This window comes from Pogona vitticeps, chromosome 2 (assembly GCF_051106095.1).
Source record: "Pogona vitticeps strain Pit_001003342236 chromosome 2, PviZW2.1, whole genome shotgun sequence".
Lineage (NCBI taxonomy): Eukaryota > Metazoa > Chordata > Lepidosauria > Squamata > Agamidae > Pogona > Pogona vitticeps.
Genome location: NC_135784.1, coordinates 239,239,795 through 239,258,741, shown reverse-complemented (window position 1 = coordinate 239,258,741; position 18,947 = coordinate 239,239,795). Strand labels below are relative to the sequence as shown.

At 42.2% G+C, this 18,947-nt stretch overlaps 1 protein-coding gene across 5 annotated transcripts in view; it reads left to right on the top strand.

Annotated features, from left to right (window-relative positions):
• Nucleotides 1-352: 352 nt before the first annotated feature.
• The window catches only part of LOC110088427 (transducin-like enhancer protein 1), an 82,412-nt gene continuing 63,817 nt past the window's right edge, over nucleotides 353-18,947 (top strand). For all 5 annotated transcript variants that reach the window (XM_072992251.2, XM_072992250.2, XM_072992248.2 and 2 more), the window contains exons 1-4: nucleotides 353-603; nucleotides 1,511-1,611; nucleotides 3,647-3,710; nucleotides 4,031-4,075. In XM_072992251.2, the coding sequence (XP_072848352.1) occupies nucleotides 580-603; nucleotides 1,511-1,611; nucleotides 3,647-3,710; nucleotides 4,031-4,075 (234 nt within the window). In that variant the 5' untranslated portion in view covers nucleotides 353-579. The remainder of the gene's footprint in view (nucleotides 604-1,510; nucleotides 1,612-3,646; nucleotides 3,711-4,030; nucleotides 4,076-18,947) is intronic.

Here is an 18,947-nt window from a genome sequence, read left to right as displayed (position 1 = left end):
CACCCCCTGCCCGGTCGGATCGAATCCGAAAGGACGAACGAACGAAAGGAGATCGCCGCCGCCGCCGCCGCCTTTCTGAGCTTACAAGTGCATCGCACAAGTTATTCAACCGGCCGCGGAAAGGGAGAAATTTTTCTTCTTTGAAATATATATAAATCAATCTCGTAAGTCCGAAGGGAGCCGCACCGGCAACAACGGCGACGACAAAGGAGGACCCAGGCCAGCCCGCCCGACCGGCTCCGGCTCCCCCTCGCCCAGCTCCCCCGGCGACTTTTCCCCCCCTTTTTCCTCCACCTCCAAAGCGAACAACAAAGGAAGCCTTGGCTGGGCTCGGGCTGGGAGAAGGCGGCGGGGCGGGGAGGCGGAGGCGGAGGATGATGGTGATGATGATGATGATCCTGCAGCTGAGCCGAGAGGCTGATTAGTGTGCAGCCCCGCTCCTCTCCGGCCGGCTCGCCCGCCCTGTTTTTTTTTTTTTTTTTTTTTTTTTTTTTTTTGTTCTTGTCTCGGGATCTAAAGTTCGGGGGAGATCGAGCCGAAAGCGTCGAGCTGCGCGGGAGCAGAGCCGCCGCCAGAGCCATGTTCCCTCAGAGCCGGCATCCCGTAAGTGCCCCCCTCCCCTTCCCCGGGTCCCCTCCCCGAGCCCCGTCCGGAGACCTTGGCATGGGAGGCCCCCCTCTTTGCGCTGACGGAGCCTTGTTGACATGGCGGGCGGGCGGGGGGGGCGGAGAGAGAGGTTAAGCCGGCCTCTTCTGCCTGCCTGTGGGCAAAACTCTTTTTCCAGACGCCTCAGGGAAGAGGGGTGGAGTAGCTCCCCCCCCCCGTTTCCAGCAAAGCCCTGGGAAACTTCTGGGGTTCCCCCCTCCCCCCCCGCGCGGTTGGCAAGCGATCTCCCCCCCCTCCCTTGGCCCACCTCCCGTTGGGGAGAGGCGACTCCTTTGTTTACTCTTGGACTTGTTTGCCTACCGGCTTATAATGACGGGGAGGGGGAGCCGCTTTGGCTTCTCTCCCCCTCTTTAGCCCAGGGGTGTAAAACGAGGGGGGGGGGGAGAAGGAGGAGGAGGACGCCAGAGCCGCCAGTGCCTCCCCCCCCCAAGATCTGGGGGTGGGTGGGATGAAGACATCCAAGGAGGGGGGTGGGATTCTGGAGGTCCTGTCCGGAAACAGGCTTTGCCCCCAGGATTCCCGGGATTTTCCTTTTATTTTTGGAAAGTATTTTTTTTTCCCAGAAAGGGAAGAAGGAACAACCAGCCTGTGGCCTCTGGTGGGAAATGCTCTTCAGTCTCCAAGGGAATATTTAATTGCCAGCTCAGCTTCCTTGGGGCCACATGCTTTTGGGGTCGGATGGTTGTCCTTTTATAGCCCTTGGCTTGGGCTCTCCAGGGCTGCTCCGATGGGCCTGGGCTCAAGAGTGGTTCAAAGAGGTGATGATTTCACCGTCTTATGGAACAAGTTCCCTCTCTCACGCCTTGTCCTCTTCTTCTGTTCTCTTCCTTCGGGACACCTCCAGACGCCGCACCAGGCTGCAGGACAGCCCTTTAAGTTCACCATCCCGGAGTCTCTAGACCGGATCAAGGAAGAATTCCAATTCCTCCAAGCTCAGTATCACAGGTAGGGTCGGCTGGTGACCTCCCTTGCTTTGCCAAGCTTCTTCTCCTGTTGGGGCTTCCAGGTCATCCCAAGCCATGCTCGCTTGGGCCGTGGGGTGTGCTTGGCTTCTTCCGAAATGTACTTAGTATGCGTGCCCAGGTGGTGGCGCGTGGCGTCAGTTTTAAGGCTTGTCACTCACAGCAGAAGGCGGTCAAAGTTTTTTTTTTTTTTAAAAAATAAATACAAACAATAGTCTGCTTGCTTGCTTTATGTATGTACAGTATGTATGTATTTACTTACTTACTTACTTGGATAGCTGCAGTTTGGGCAAATGTCTCACTCCACCCCACCCCTCAGAATGTGCTTTCAGAGTTTCACAGGAATTGTCAATATTTGCTCTGGAAACTTTTGAAGGAATCCAGTCTGACATTGGACCACGCAGTGGTCTCTTCCCTCCCTAGTCCACCATTCTGTTACAAAATGCTTGAAAATTCTATTGAATCGTGATTGCTCTGAAAAGAGAGGTGCTGGGGATGCCACCTAGAAGTATAAGGTTCACATTCCTCCTGCCTGTGGGGCCTGAGCCTTTACCTTGGCTACCAGGTATCTGATCCTTTGCAAATTTGGCTGAGAACTAATTCCCACTACGTTCTGTGAGGCTTACTCTCAAATAGGTGTTCATCAGAGGGTAGATGGGGTGCTTGCATCCCTTTTTTAAAAAAGGAGGGGGTTCTTTTGGTTTCTCTGCTAAGTATACTTATTTGTTAGTTTGCCCAGTAGAAATGACCTAAAAGCAAACACATTTGTAGGGCTGGGCTGTTAGTGTTTTATCTTAGTTTGCAGCAAACACACAAAACTGGAGACAGAGTGGTATATTGCTGGAGCACTTTGTGTACACAGTCTTAACACAAAAGATCAAGCCCATTCAGATAAGTTGTGTTGAAACAACAGTTTGAGCGGATCAGGTATTACAGTATACTTTTGCAAACACCCTTTAATCATAATAGAAAACTCAGGCCCTTGGAAGTTTCTAAAGGATTTGTCTTGATGGCCTTCAGGCTTCCGTTCGGAGCTAATAGCACTTCGTTTTAATCCCGGTTGTTGGAGTTTTAGGAGTAAATTTCCACTGGTGTTAAATTTATGTAAAAGAGCTTGAGGCATAACAGCTTGGTTTTGTACATGCTTACTTCAGAGTAAACTCCAGTGTGCTCATGCGTGCAAGTAATTACACATTGGACTGTAACTGGGTGGTATACATCTATGAATATTTACTTAGTATGTTTCACTTTTAGTTGGGGTTTGTTCTAAGTTAATGTAAATACAATCCCAACATACAGTACATGTTTTTACTTTCCATTGAGAGGCATAAATTCTAATATAAGTGAAGTTCATGGAGCAAGCATTTAATGGCCTCACTGAGGTTGTACTAGCTGAAGATAATCAAGATAATCATAATTTTTAGTTTAAAAATATTAATTTTGGTTACAAGTATTTCATTATCTTTTAGATACTGCTACATGGTACAAATTCAAATGGATTACTTATGTTTTTGTTTGTTTGTTGTTTTTAGAATCAACTTCATAATCCTAGGCAGAAATGTACTTCCACTTATGAAATGATATGTAATTTCAAGTCTTCTTACTAGTAATTGTTTAAGAAGAACACCTACAGAAGAGTACAGCTGTGATCATTCTTAATTCCCTTGCTTTATCTATTGTTGTGAAGTGGTTACTTTTCTGATTTCTCACACTGGCAAGAATGCTGGAAATGTACTTGGCTGCCATTTCTAACAACCATGGTTTCCCTTTACACGCATGGTTTCTATATACCATTTGAATAAGCAGGGGTGTATGTGTTTAATCTGATCTGAATAGATATTATGTACTCTGCATATTTGATCTTGGTCTCCTGTATTAAGGCAGCATGCTCAAGCTTCTCCATATTTACCCTGTGATATCCTGTGATGATTTTCCAAGCTAGTTTCTTTCTAGAGTGCAAACAGAAGGAAATGGTCAAACTGACATACTTAAGTATACCTGTTTTTCTTTTTCCCTAGCCTTAAATTGGAATGTGAGAAACTGGCAAGTGAAAAGACAGAAATGCAAAGACATTATGTGATGGTAAATACGACTTTGGCTACTTGTTTGTTTTGTTAAAGTTCATAATTGTAGAACTGAAAGGGATCTTGGAAGTTATCTAGTCCAACCCTGCCCCCCCCCCATCCCCAATGGAGGGCTATCCACCCTTTGATTAAATACCTTTGGGAAATGCCCACAGTCTCCCAGGGCAGATTGTCCTACTGTCTTACAGCTGTTACAAAGTCTGCTGAAATCACTCTGCTCACCCTGCAAAGCAAGAGAGAAACAGTCTTCTGCCTGACACGATCACTAAGCTGTATTTTTTATTTTTAACAGACTTTTTCCCTTTTGTTTTTTCACAGTACTATGAAATGTCATACGGATTAAATATCGAAATGCACAAACAGGTAAGAATCTGATAATTTAAAAATCACCAGAGGTGGTTTTGTTTTGATGGGGAATCTTTGTATTTATAGTTAAAAATTACCACTCGAAAAAAGGGCGAGGAAGGGTAGAGGCAAACTAGACAGATTTTCTGTAAACTTCCAGTTGGCTATACAAGCTTTGTAAAAAGCAATTAAGATAGCTGTGGGAGTGTCCTGTTCGTCAACAGTGCTTCAAAGACATTTGAAGTTAAATGCTTTCAAGGAAATGGATTCCTCTGAGGAAATTCCACTTTGGCACAACCTTGGGTCCACCTGCCCAGTCTTTTATGTCTACGCAGCATATGGTGAGGGTTGCTCGGCTCCGAGCAGTGTAAAAGCATGAAAAGATTAGTGACTTGGAAAGCTCTCCGTTATGACTGAGTTTGCAAGTTCCCATAAAATTCACACTTATGGCCACTATAATGGTGAATAAAAAGAGTATTGAACTGGAACAAGGCACTAAGGACCTCATAAGGGAAGAAAAGCTAAATGATTGCTCAGCCCAAAGGACCTTCAATTGAGTAGTTATTGTCTGCCAAAGAAAGCATTAATGGCAGGGTGTAAGTATTCTGTAGATATGCTGACATCCACTTTTTCATCAAGTTGCTGGTACAATAAGTCTTTCAGAAATCGATGGCCTCTTTAAAAAATTATCATTAGATGAAGTTGCACAGTTGGACACATTTCAAAGTGCAACAATACAATTCTTTCTTGATGTATATGTGCTATTTCATCTAAAACTCTTGTTTCATTAAATTAAAGAGCATGGCTGACCGGCTAGGGCACAGTGAAGAAATTGATTAGTTCAGGCTTCACATCTTCAGTGTATTCAAAGGGTTCCATTAAGCAAGTGTGTTTCAGTGCTGAATTCTGCTTTTGTAACTCTGGGCTCTTTGATTTGGGTGCGTGGGGGGGGGTTTGGGTCGGGCTTTAAGAGCCATCAGGTTTCAGAATATTGTATTTGGAGGTTTAAAGAAATAATGACAATGTTATTAGTTGATGTATTTTAGGTGTAGTTAGTGCATTTGGTAGTGCATGTTGACAGAAATTATTCACTCATGCGAATATCATAGCTTTGAGTGTATTGCTGATGTAGCAACAGTTTTAAAAAGGAGAGGGAAAAAAAAGAAAGAATTTGGTTCTCCTGTTCTTCGTAATAATTTCCTGCTATGATTGTCCTGAAATATTATTCTTGTACTGATAGAAATTCTAAAGTTTATCTTGGACGAACAAAAGGTCTAATCTTTTTTATGGTTTTCCTTTTTATTAAACTGAGATTTATATGCAACACCTTGTGCTATATCATGGTTTGTATTTTTGGGGGGGTTTAATTGGTTCTACTTTTGCTTAACGTTATGACTGCCACTCGAATATCTTCTAGGGTAACGAAAAGATGGGCAATTTAGAAAAGGAAGTAAACACTGAATTCACTTTTAAACATTAAACCAATAAAGTTTAAAGAGCTTTCAAGTGGAGACCTGTGGCTTAATCTGTGAAATTCCTATGTCAGTTTTGTTATTATTATTTTTTGTATGAGTTCTTATGGTGTGGAATTGCCTATGTTAGATTTTGTGTGACAGTGTGAATTTCCTGTACTACATAGATGTACAGTTTGGCGAATGCTGTATTCATATGTAATATGAGTTGGCAAGTTCATTAAATTCAGCAGTTCTGTTACCTTCATAACCCAGGGCAGTAAGAATGGGAGGGAGGACTTTCTCTGTAGCAGCACCAAGATGGTGGCACTTCTTCCTGGATCAGCTCCATTTTTGTTGAGCTTTCAGCAGCTAGTCAAACTGTCTGGCCTTTGACTTTCTCTCTTTTTAATTATTTTTTCAATATACAGTAGATATATATATCACCTTGGGAGCTGTCCCTGGTGGGCATAACAGTGATCTATAAATATGTGTAATAAATATATAAAACTATAGAGAAGAGTACAGTAGATAAATGCTAACTTTTAACACACATTGCTTTCAATTGCAGAGAATTTAGTAAATCCTGTCCCCGCCAGAGCAAAATGCTCTAAAAAAACCCCCATGATGTCTGTCTAGGTAATCTTTGGGCATTAAAAAGTGTGTGGGTGGAGGAAATAAACCATCCTGATTTTAAACATGGACAGTATGTTCCTACTGGGCGTTTGGTAGAGAGTAATCATAATTCTTATTAAAACTGGTGATGTGTAGCCCCTAGGGTGTAGCCAGGCTCAAATTGATGCTTTTTGCTGGCTGATCACCAGCCTGGCCTAAGTGCTCATTATGTTGTAGAGAGAGGGCCTTCAGAGCTCTCATTACATTTGACAGGAATTCTCTCTGGGGGAAACTGGGCATTAGCTAGACTCCTGACAGGCTGAAATTATTCCTGCTTTATGGCTTATAACCAAATGCTTAGCAAGGCATCATCAGTGGACACAAAAGTTGTCATATCTGACAACATCTCTTTTTTTGCCTCCTGAAAAATGCAATGATGGGGAAACTTTTCACCAAGCTTTAATGATAGTGAGGTCTGTATCCAGTGTTCCCCCCTCCCCATGAATGCCTTCCTAGATCTCTTTCTGCACTCCCACAAAAAAACGTACAATGAAGCACTGTAATTGCTTTTTCTAACATTGATAGACAATTATTTCTCCTTGATGAGGAAATTATGTATTGCACAGTTTTGCTGTGACTCTTTACTGTTAGCACAGTACTTTTTTTGTAGATTTGAATGCTTGTTTATTAATTTATTTAACTTACATACCACCCAGTTGTACAATGTGCACTCTCTGGGTGGTTAACAGTCTGCACATAAATACAAATAACCCAATAAATTAAAAACAGTGCATAATTAAGCAATATAATAGAAAGCAGTACAGTACAATAAAATGCTACACCAAAGCCAATATAAACCAGATTTAAAACATTAAGTCATCAAATGGAGGACATTAATAAGAATCATCTAGTCCTGGTTTTTAAACTTTAGGAGTCTGAAAAATGTTTCTTTTTGTGAACTTGGCCAGGTAAATGAATTTTGAGAGGGATATAATCTCATATTCTGTTTCCTGATCCCACTGCTAAATCTCTCCCTTGTCAAGAAGGCAGAAAAGGGAACTATTCTGTATCCTCCTATGCCATGAAGTAGTGTTAGTGTTCTGACATACACACCCTGTTTTCCCGAAAATAAGACAGGATCTTATATTATTTTTTTTGCTCCAAAAACGCAGTAGGGCTTATTTTCAAGGGATGTTTTATTTTTTTCATGTACAACAATCTACATTTATTCAAATACAGTCATGTCATCTTCTGCTTGCTGCACAATGGTGGAGGGTGGGGTTTCACTTAACTAGGGCTTATTTTGGGGGTAGGGCTTATATTACAAGCATCCTGAAAAATCCTACTAGGGCTTATTTTCAGGTTAGGTCTTATTTTGGGGGAAACAGGGTAGCTAACTCTAGATCTGAAAACCTGCTGTTTGCTGCTTCACAGAAGGTAGTAAAAGGTCATGGAACCTCCTTAAAGAAGTCTTGAAAAAAGTAGGCATTGAATTAGGTTGGGACTTTTGGCCGCCTTTTGTAGAGTTGAGTTTTGGGAGGGTTATCACCTGCTTCTTCTACTGAATACCACCAGTTACATTTACTTGATTTTTTTTCCAAACAGTCTGCAGGTTATAAGAGTACTGCAATGTGAGGTAAAGAATTTTCAGGGTTCAAATGTGCTAGTGTAAGGGAATTTATCCCTCTGGCCAGTTGAACTCTCTCATGAGTGGACCTGTTCTCATAGGATATAAAGGTCCAAACCCTTGTTTCTAGAACAAAGTCATAGAAACACAGAAGAGGGCAGAGGGAACAAAAAGCATTATTTTCATATAACCTGTACTGATGTTTTCTTGTGCCTGACAGAAGTAGTAATAGTGTTCCCTTTTGGGAGGGGGGGGATGTGCATGTGAGACATCATGTTATTGTCTTTATGAGCTTACAGTGTTCTCAGTTACTTGTGCATTTTTGTCATTATGGGAAATTTGACAGTGAATTCCTTCTCCAGCTAATATTTGGGAAAACTGCATTGGCACTCAAGTCTCGAAACCCGATGTAAATCTTTTGAGGGAACTGCAGTAAAGGTCCTGAGCTTTATGCCAGTATTTCATGTCTAAAAGACTTGCTCGTTATGGCAGTTCAGGGTGAGTGGTGGTCACTGTGGTAAATTCTGTGCCAAGACAAAGAGCAATCTTGGATATTAGTAGCTGCCTGGGAAGACTTCAGTGTGTGTCGTTCTTGCCAGTCATGTCTGTTGGTGTCTAGAATGTACCAGAAGGTAAACCTTATGTGTTAAAAGCCTCCAAATGGTTGAGGTGTGAGGTTAGTCTTTGCTCTGTGGCAGCCGGCCAAAGTGAGATAGATGGATCACTGGTGAACTCAGTGAAGGATGATATCAAGTACTTCAGCATTTGAGTTCCTGCCATCCTGAAACTGACAGGTGGGCCTTTGCTCGTTTCCTCCTCCCCCCTTCTTGCTACCAAATAGCTTCAAAACCTCACTATGTCTTCTAGGGCAGGGGTCCCCAACCTTTTTAACCCCGCAGACCAGCTGGGGAAGGTGGGGCACCCCCTCGCGCTCGTGTGCTTGTGCGAAGGAGCGGGAGGGTGCTCGTGTGGGCTCGGGTGAGCTTGTGCACATGCACAAAGCACAGCTTGTGCACATGCTCAAAAGGGTGGGGGAGAGGTCACGTGGGCGTTGGCAGGCGCACACATGCTCAGAGGGGCTGTGCGGGGGGGGGATGGGAGGTCTGTCTCCATGGCCTGGTCCAGCTCAGGCCCTAGACCAGCACTGGGCCATGGACCGGGGGGTTGGGAACCTCTGTTCTAAGGAACCCATATATTCAGGACCCTGTTTCTTCCCAGTTGCTTGTTGCATCATCAGTAGAAAGCAACTACAGTAATGGCAGTTAAAAGACTTGTTTGGTTCTCTGTAGCCTTTTTGAGAAGGCTGTTGGTAACAGACTAGTCCTCACTGAGGTAATACATTTTAATCTGGGCTGTACTCATTGGTATTGCTGTGGCGGGGAGCTTCACGACAAACTAGGTGTCAGGAAGACAAGATTCTAGTTACCTCAGTTTCTACATGTGGGGATTGTGTTCTGCATGGATAAGTAATGGTTGGGAATACCTGTCTCCAGTGTGACGTGGTATAGCTCAGACGCAGCTACACTACCTCAGTTTAAAAACAACAACAAAACATACCTCTTAATGGGGAGGGGACGAATGAAAGCAGCAATGGAAAAGAGGATGCACATGAAGTGGAAAACAGGGTAAGGGTTAAGATTTTAGATAACCATGGTGTCCTTCGCCCTCCCCTGAATTTAAACTCTTTAGTATTTTGTAGCAAGATGGGTTAGGAACCAATTTCAGCACAACCCAATTTCATATGTAACTATTTAGGAGTGTACTAAAGTGCAGCAATGCTTGGGCTTGCCAAGCACAGCTCAGTTCTGTGTGTTTCCACTTAGGAGAAAGCCCCACTGTAACTCCTTTCAAGCCTAAAAAGTGCTGCTTGGTTGTAAGTGGGTCTGCTTGGGAGTAAGCGGCAGTGCAGAAGGACCTCAGGCCGCAAACCAGAGCTCAGTGCAATGCAGCTGCTTCCTTCTTAGGCCTCATTGTCAGAGACCAGTGATAAAAACCCTGAAGAAATTTGTATCTTCTTGAGGGAGAAGCCCCATAGTTTGGCTGAAGGTTCCTCATCTCTGCTCTCTAGGATCTTGTAGAGGCTCTTTAGTGTGTAAGATGAATGTGATGGGCAAATGCTCTCCCACAAACAATCCATTCTGGAAAAATCAGGACGAGGCCGCATGGTTGTGGAAACAATACAAATGCAGGAACAGGTGGTACCTTGAATTGACTATTAAGAATATAAAACAAAAAACAAACAGCGAACAAATAGCCCAGATTGCCTAGCTGTCCTCTGTTTTAAGAGATGGGCCATAAATTCCAAACTGCTAGCTGGAAAGGAGCTTGAGAACAACTTGCATGCTGCATTATCTCCATCTAAGAAGCAAACTTGGCTTCAGCATCACCAACCATGTTTGATTTGCAACATTAATAACTGCACATAAGTTGGAACTACCCACAAGAACTTGATGCACACCCATTCTGGAATGATACATTCCTAGGAGAAGACTGTAGTATGTGTTCCAGCCAGATGTTTAAGTTGACTGGAAGAGGAAAGAGACAAGTGAGCATAGTCGTAGTTGGATATGCCTCTTTCCAGCTAGAGAGCAACAATGAGGTCCATTTGGTTTATGTTAGGAGTGCTTATCTGGATCTTTACCTTTGTTAATCAGAGTTCTCTAAACAGTTAAACTCAGGGGAAATGATTAAAGTTCAGACATGGCTGACTTGCTGTGCACTGTGTTCCTTCTAGATTAGTGACAGAAACCTGTGGCTAAATGGCAGCTCTGGGTAGCAAGGCTTTCGAAAATTATTGGACAGAAAATCAGGCTGCCTGGTGGGTTGTTTTTTTTTTTTTTTTGGTGGTGTTTTTTTGTTGTTGTGTTTTCAGCCTTTTGATATCTTGAGTAAACAGTCAGTCGAAGCAGCTTATGGAGTAAGGTGACCAGTCAGTGTATTGACAAGAACAGACACAATAGAAAACTGCATTAGGAGGCAAGCCATTGGGATTTGCAGTAAATATATTACTGAACACAAGTGAATTGCCAATACTGCTTGTTTAGCAGTTTGCAAGGGCAATGGCAGTATGGATTTTTGAATTAGAAGGGAAAGACTATTCTTTCTCTGTGCTGGAACATCGAGTGGATGGCTGAGAAGAAAATTGATTTAGGGAACAAAATGCTGCAACCTCTGTTTTGTGCCATGTGAAAGGCTTCTATGGATTAGTGAGTGAAAACACAAAGGTAGCTTTCAGTTTTATAGAAGGAGAGCAAAGCAAAAGGGGTCTTTGTTTGCTGGCTGGTCAAGATGGCATTCAGCTAAGCCTAAAAGATGTGGGGTGAGACATGCTCAAACACTCCCCCCCCCCCAGCTCTTACAAGGGCTTGTTCAGTTTATTCCACTTGGATTGAAAGTGCCTGAGAGAAGCTGGATGTGCAAATGTGCTACAGTGACCACTGCTACTGTTTTATGTTTGTGGCAAAAGTTTCATTTCACACTATTAGAAACAAAAGGTTGTGCAAACCTTTAGAGGATTGCAGCTCTTCTATTGACAGGACCCCCTTTATCCATTTGTAACACACTGCAGAATCCTAAACATACGATACTTACTGAGAAGTAGATTCGAGCAGGATATTGGGGGATTTAGTGTCATGCAGCTCTGTTTAGGATTTCAGGTCCAGGTTGACTCTGCAAGCCCGTATTCACCACTCAGGATCTTCAGCATACCAAGATGACAGAAGTTCACCTATTTATACATGAACTGGCCCTTCCAACAGAAGGACCCCAAAGCCTAAGGATAGTCCTTGTTGAGTACAAAGGCCCATCTAGTCCAGCATTCTGTCCTCACAGTGGCCAACCAGATGCCTTCAGGAAGTCCACAAGAGAACATGAGGGCAATAGAACCCTCCCACACATGCTGCCCCACAGCTGGGCACTAACAGCCATACTTCCCCGGCACTAGAGATACTTCATGACTTGTAATGCTTGAGAACTCCAGTCTCCACCAATTTGTCCAGCCCTCTTTCAAAAGCTGTCCAAGTTGGGGGCCCTCACTCTGTCTTGTGGTGGTGAACTCCACAGTTTAAATACGTGCTGTGTGATGAAATGCTTCATTTTATGTATCTAGAATTTTCCAACAGTGGATAACTCCACTGGTTCTAGTATTATGAGAAAGAAAGAAAAATAAGAGCCTCTGTATTGCTTTTTCTTACCCCGAGTGCAATATTCTTAAGTGGAAGCAGCTCTTATTTAAGCTGAGTGTGTTGTGAATGAGAAATTGTGATATGCAGTTGTGTGTATCAGCTCTTAGATTATTGTCTCAAAGTACCAATATATCAGTGGTATTAAATATTTCTGAGAACTGAAAAATTTGCTATCACTTCTTATGTAACTTCTCTTCATGGACGAAAATTAGAATATTCCCCATTGTGGTATAGTGGCAAGAATGATGGCCTGGAGCATAATGGGGCATCAATAGGACAACTACTAGTTCACCAGATGAGTAGTGTATAATAACTCTGAATATATAAAAATAATGTTCATAGCAGCTTACTTAGATGTTAGAGTTACCACGAGTTAAATAAAAAAGAAATCTAGGCTTGCTTTGTATATGTATATATTCTATGTAGGTGTAGCTTTAGCGTAAGGCATAGGGAAGCTCTGTGCATACATATATTGTATGTGACAAGTGCAGAAATATGTGCATAGCAACAACTACTGGACATCTCCAGTTGGCCTGGGGATGTTTTAGAAGAAGCAGATCTGCATCCATGACATGTGACTTTACCTACAATTTTCTCCATGGAAGTGATGCCATTGTTGGAAATTGGCCATGCGTGAGGTAGGCCTAACAGAGAGCAGAAAGCACAGAGCTCACAGATTGAAAAGAAACGAAAAGGTGAACAATTAACAGTCTCATCCACTAACCAGTTAAGAGAATTAGGTCTGCTTCAATCAAATTACCCTGGTTTCAGCTGACTTGTGAATCAGACTGCAAATGACTTATTGAGACCAACAAGGAGTCTGTAATGTAGTTTGTATCCCTTTTTAAATTTGGCATCTCCAAATGTGAGTGCTATCGGACAGCATACAGATATGCATGAGTTATTATGCAAATTTGCATTCTTTAGAGGGGAAGGTAAAAACATGCAATGTAGCATTCTTATTATGTGAATGCACCATGATTACACTGGATATATTGGAGGCTGGACAGATTTGTGGTGATGTTCTGTTGCAAATACATTTAGACAGGCACTGATCAAAGCTCATTTGAAATGCGTATATGTGCCTTTTATCAGTTTGACTTTAATCTATTTAGATTAAGTTTTCCCACTCCTTTCTGTTGATGACAATGTTAACGATGACAGCATGGATAACTTGAAATATAAGTGAAGGCCACTTTCTATGGCTTTTTGTCTGTGTGTGTAATGGTTAATATGGCTGTAAATAGGAGATGAATGTGGCTACTTTTCTAAGTCTATTACTCAGGAGACCTGTAAACTTGATTGGCTGTTACAATTCTAGCAGAATCATTTGATTTGAGAGCAATAGAGAGATAAGATATCCAATTACCCAAATGATTTGCAGGGCTAGCCAATGTTGTCATGGAGATGTGAGTTGGAACAAATTAAATTTTACGCCATAAAAATAATCTTAAAGCACGTCTGGGAACAAGAACATTTGGCAGTGGCACTTACCTGAATTGAATCTTAGGTTGACATGCTGTTGTTTGACACTGATATTCTGTGGGGGCTTAAAGTTTTCGAAGTGGCAGGTTGTCTCGGAGTGACTTGCTGCCAGTGCCGAAACAAGGCACAAGCATATTTAGTTTTAAGAAAAATATTTTTAATAATGCTTGTCTTTATAGTAGAGGTGGGGAAAGGGCCATTAAACCTAAATTTGACAGTGATTGTGTACAGCAAAATATTTGGGGAGTCAATGACTTTAAATATTTGAATATTTAACAGCTTAATAGTAACTGCAATTTTTTTCCTAACAGCTCTTTGAAATTAAACAAACTACAAACATAATCAGAAAGAGGGCCATATGACTAAATATATAACACTTGACTTTATTTATTTATTTATTTACTTGTATGCTGCCCAAACTACCCAAAGGTCTCTGGGCTTGTGCATAGCTTGACTGTTTTAGTGTGTATTGAGAAAATATACATATATTTTCTATCACCAGAAAGTGTAGTCCTTTTTGGTCATTCCTGCCCATGTATAAAGCTTGTGCTTCTAGTCTCTGCCCTTTCTTCAGCATTTCTGTCAGCCTTCTATGTGTGGAGGGCAAAAAGTCTGAAGAGGGAATGCTTTACAATCTGTTAGGACTCTCCATGTGATCCTGAATCATTTGGAGGGTGTTTGCTAATAGTAGGGGATCACACTTTTCAGACTTGTTACCCTTCACTTGTGGTAGAGCCATGAATCTGGGGATGGAGGAAGCAGGACTAGGATGCTAGCCTCATTGTGTGAGCTTTAAACAGTGGTGCCTCGCTTTACAATTACCCCGCATTACGATGAATCCGCTTAATGACAATCTTTTTGCAATTGCAGTTGCAAAACGATGGTCTAAATGGGGGAATTTTGCTTTGTGATGATTGGTTCCCTGCTTCGGGAACCGATTCTTCACAAAACGACTTTTTAAAAAACAGCTAATTGGCGATTTCAAAATGGCCACCGCATGCTTAAAATGGCTCCCCGCTGTGTTTAGGGACGGATTCCTCGCTATACAGGCAGCAAAAATGGCCGCTATATGGAGGATCTTCGCTGGACGGTGAGTTTTTACCCCATTGGAACGCATTGAATGGGTTTCAATGCGTTTCAATGGGGTTTTTCCTGCTTTATGATGTTTTTGCTTAACGGCGATTTTCCTGGAACGGATTATCGTCGTTAAGCGAGGCACCACTGTACATAGATGGAACAAATTAACAGGACAAGGCTTGGACTGGGACTTGAGAGATACCGGTTCTGGCTTCCCTGGAACCATGATGAAAGTGACCTTGAACCAGTCCTTCCATCACAGCCTGAGTTACCTCATAGGTTGCGAGGACAGAGTGGAGAGAAGTCAGAGCATTTATGCTGCCTTGAGCTCATTGGAAGAAAGCTTGATGCGATGGAAATGTAACCAATGAAAACATCTGCTGAAACACAACAAGTGTGAGGGACTTCCCTTTGCTTGGGAAGCCTGCCAGTAAAGTACACCCATGATTTCCCTCAGTGTCTTACTGGAGGAACTTCCTTGTCTTCCAAAGCCAGTATTGGTGAGAGGCTTTAGATTCAGGAATTGCCCATGCTTCCCTCCTCCATCTGTTGATCAATTTGAGACCAAACATAAAAACTTCCCTTGCGCATCGTAGCACCTTTGGATCCACCTATTGTGTCCCAATTTTAAAAAGTTAGGAAAACAGCCTGCAGAAAGAAGGGAGTGTTTTCAAATGATAACAAATAACAAGCTAAGTATATTTTTGTGTCATGAAAGGCAACTTTTTCCTTATTAATGTTATGTCAGACTGATTCCTGGCTTGCAGTGCGAGTATAAAAAAAACCCACAAGAACACCCTGCAAAGAGCTTTTATCCTCATGTCTGTTAGACAGATGGAGACAAAAATTGGTCTGAGGTCAGACCATTTGCTGCATGCTCACAGCCTTCGATTTTCTTCACCACAGATCATCTCAGATGATTCAGTAATGACCAAAAGTGCAGCCTTGACCTTTATTCCCCGGCGGATTACTGTTACACAGTATAAATGGCAAGAAGAACACTTTGTTCATTCGGATTGAGTTTTCTGCTCTATTTTGTGGCGCCTTCTGCAGTGCAAGTGCTGAGCATTAGACCCAGTTGCTTGCTGACTCTGTGGCAAACCTAAATGTATTGCTTCAATTTCAATTAGGTGATCATAGTGTTCCCCCCACTTTCACGGTGCCTTAAGGAACCATCTTGTATTTTTTTTAGTTACTTTTTTTCTTATTGCTAGCAGTGGGGGTACATTGTGTCATCTTGGCAAATGTAGCAGTCCTAATTGCCATTATTAGGTGTTCCTAAAACATCTTCATTTTTGCCCTGTTTTTCCCCCTTCTTTTTTTCTACAGTAGTTGTTTTTTTTCCTATTTTAGGTAAAATTAAGCATATGGATTCTTTTTTTTAATTACTATCTGTTGTATAACCTGTTAAGGTGGATGATGTTTGGGTGGGGAAGGGAACGTTTGCTGTGTGCATTCACAAAGGGTCTAGGCTTTGAAAATAAGGTGTTTGGAAGTCAGTCACAAATCGAGGCTGGAAAGCATGTGATGCCCCTATGGGTATCACTTCATAATAAATAGTAGATATATCTTACAAGCAAGAGAAGCCCATTAGCAAACCAGCATAAAGAAAATAATAATTTATAGGCCCAGATATTATTGAAGTTAGGGCTGCACCTGGTACTTCTGCTGGCCTGAGGCGCCACAAAATGTGAGGAAATGTGATAAAGTTCTTGGGGTAGCCTTGAACTCAAAGGATGCAAAGTGTACAGAAAATCCTAGTGACTTAATTTATTTACTTATTAATTATTTAAAATACCTTGATCCCGCCTTTTTCTGTTAAAAAAAAAACCCCAAGGCAGCATACATTGTTAAGAGACAACATTTAATGCTAAAATAAGTGTAAAAGGAACAGATAAATACCACTCTGATAAATGGTAAGCAAATATAATACTGAAAAATACATTCAAAGCGGTAATGCGTAACAATTTATTTAAAAATCCCACTCAGGCAAGCCAGTCAGTAAGGGAAAGCTTGCCTGTTTTTTGCCTGCATGTGTCCAGTATGATGCCTTATTAGTTATACTCCCTCACTGCTGGAAAGCCTACATTACTGGAAAGGGATGTATTGTTGAGATATAGAATCTGTGCAACTCTAGAATGCTTGGTAGGGAAATAACTTTTATTGGGTCATGACAAAGTTGCAAACAAGCTTGAGTTTTCAGGTCCTCCAGAGTTCCCCTGTTAGAGAAGGTGTCACAGGATTTAAGGGAGTGGGGAAGATGGAAGAAGTTCCAAAAGTCTTATAACAACCAAATACAATTCCTATGTATCGTGTTCCCACCCAAGAGACGTGCTTTTGAATATGAAGGAGGCACTTTCTGTTTGTCTCAACAGTAGATTTTGTTCCCACTTCTCTGATAACTGCTGTCTTGCAGAGAGTTTTGAACTGCCTTCTGAAAGGGGACATGTGTGGAAATGTTTGCAAAATGGGTCCTGCACAAGCAACATGGACTCAGCATTTTTACACATTTCTTATTTGTTATCAGCAGGGTTGAGTCTAAGGTCGATGAGGAATTCACAACAATGTGCTCTTTTCAAACAAGAGAAAACAAACAGGAAGGAATTAACACATGGTAGTAAGGCACCTTCAAGAAGAGGCTGTTGGATGCTATACTCCTTTACTCAATCACCCTTAGTGAAGTTACAAATGGCATACTTGATTACTTGCAGTGAAGTTGCAAACGGCATACTTGCAGCAAAGACATACTCCGTACGATGGGTTAGAAATTTCTGATGATTCAGAGCACTCCCATGCTACCTTAGCAAAAGATATTGCATGCATGCCTCAGCATACAGTATATGCACATTTGACTTCTTAGGAGAGGAAAACTAGCTGGAGGGGTGAGAGGTTTTTGATGCCTTGAACACTTTTAAAGTCACATGAATTATTGGTTACAAAGAGTTGTGATTTTTTTTCAAAAATAATTATTTGCCAGGTGTTTTGATGACTCGCGTCCAGTGAGAACTGGATGTAAGCTCAGGACTGATCTGTGCCAGCAGATGACGGAGATGGTAGAACAGCCATGAAGTGGTGATTAGCAAATGCCCACTTTGGAATGCCTCCCCCTTTTCTTTTTACTGTTGCTTCTAACTCTTCCAAGTAGAAAACAAAGACAGTGCTGGTCTCTCTTTCCTACCAACCTTTTGCATTTGTGTGTGTGTGTGTGTGTGTGTGGCTCGAGTATGTCTTTTCCAGTTGTGTACCACTCTCAGGACTCAATTGTCAAGCAAAGAGAGGGGGCAGGAGTTTCAGAACCCAGCCTTTGATCACACCACTGTCTCCTCCTCTGCTGACTTCTAGCCACTCCACATTGTCAGGCTAATGACCGCCCCTGACTGCCACACATATGCATGTAGGTGTGTGCGTGCGTGTGTGAATATTTCAAATGCAGCAGGTATAAAGAGACATGTCCTTTTCCTATTCATCATAGCTTGGTAGCAGAGCACTTGCTTAGGTTGAGTCCTTGGCATCTCTAGCTAAGGCTGGAAAAATGCTGCTTTAAACCCCTGCAGAGCTGCTGCCAAACGGGGTCAACATTGGGCCAGATGGAACAGCAGCCTAACTCAATACGTAGGATGTTTTAAGAACACACTGAGAGCAACAAACAAATAAGAATCCAGGCAAGGATTTCACCACAAACTGCAGAATAATTGTTCCTGGGGACTGCAGGTGCTTGGAGAAGGTGCCAAAACATTGCTGCCTGAGGAGTTCTGGGACCCGTAGTCCAAAAATATAAATCTGCAAACATCTGATTAAAAGTACTTGTCCTGACCAAGCTGCAAGAGACTAGAGTTGTAATTGGGTTATTTAAGAAAAGGGTCTCTTGGGTTTAATTTAGGCACATTTTAATAATGCTGAATTGATATTTAAAAATATCTTGTTTCTTCCTGCAGAAAAGGTATAGAAAAATATTATGTACAGCTTTCAGTAGGGTTAGGGTTAAAATTGCCATAAACCTATGAATGCTTTTAAAAGTTGCTCTGGGCCTCACTGTTGCCCATTCGTTTCAGGGATGATCTTTTGAGAAGATGACAAGCAACGGCACTCCATAGTTGGCCACAGTTTAGGTCAAAACACATGTTGATAAAAAGAAGCCGGGGGGGGGGGGGGAGAGAGAATGAACAATTTCAGCCTCAATGTGATCTTGCAAAATGCAGCTGAATTCCTTCATGTTAATTTTAATGATGCTTGGAAAAGGAGGGCAGCACTTGAGTCTGGGGCCCAGCAAGCTTGTCATTTGCAAATAAATCAAAAGGCCATCATTGCCATAGTAAGGACTAATGACTGGCGTTGCTGTGCAGCCTTTCATAGGCCCCACACTCAAATCTGCTATTAAAAATGAATGCATTCAAGAGGCCTTGCATTAAAGACATAAACAATTAAGGGCACTTGAGCCTCCTGCTCCACGG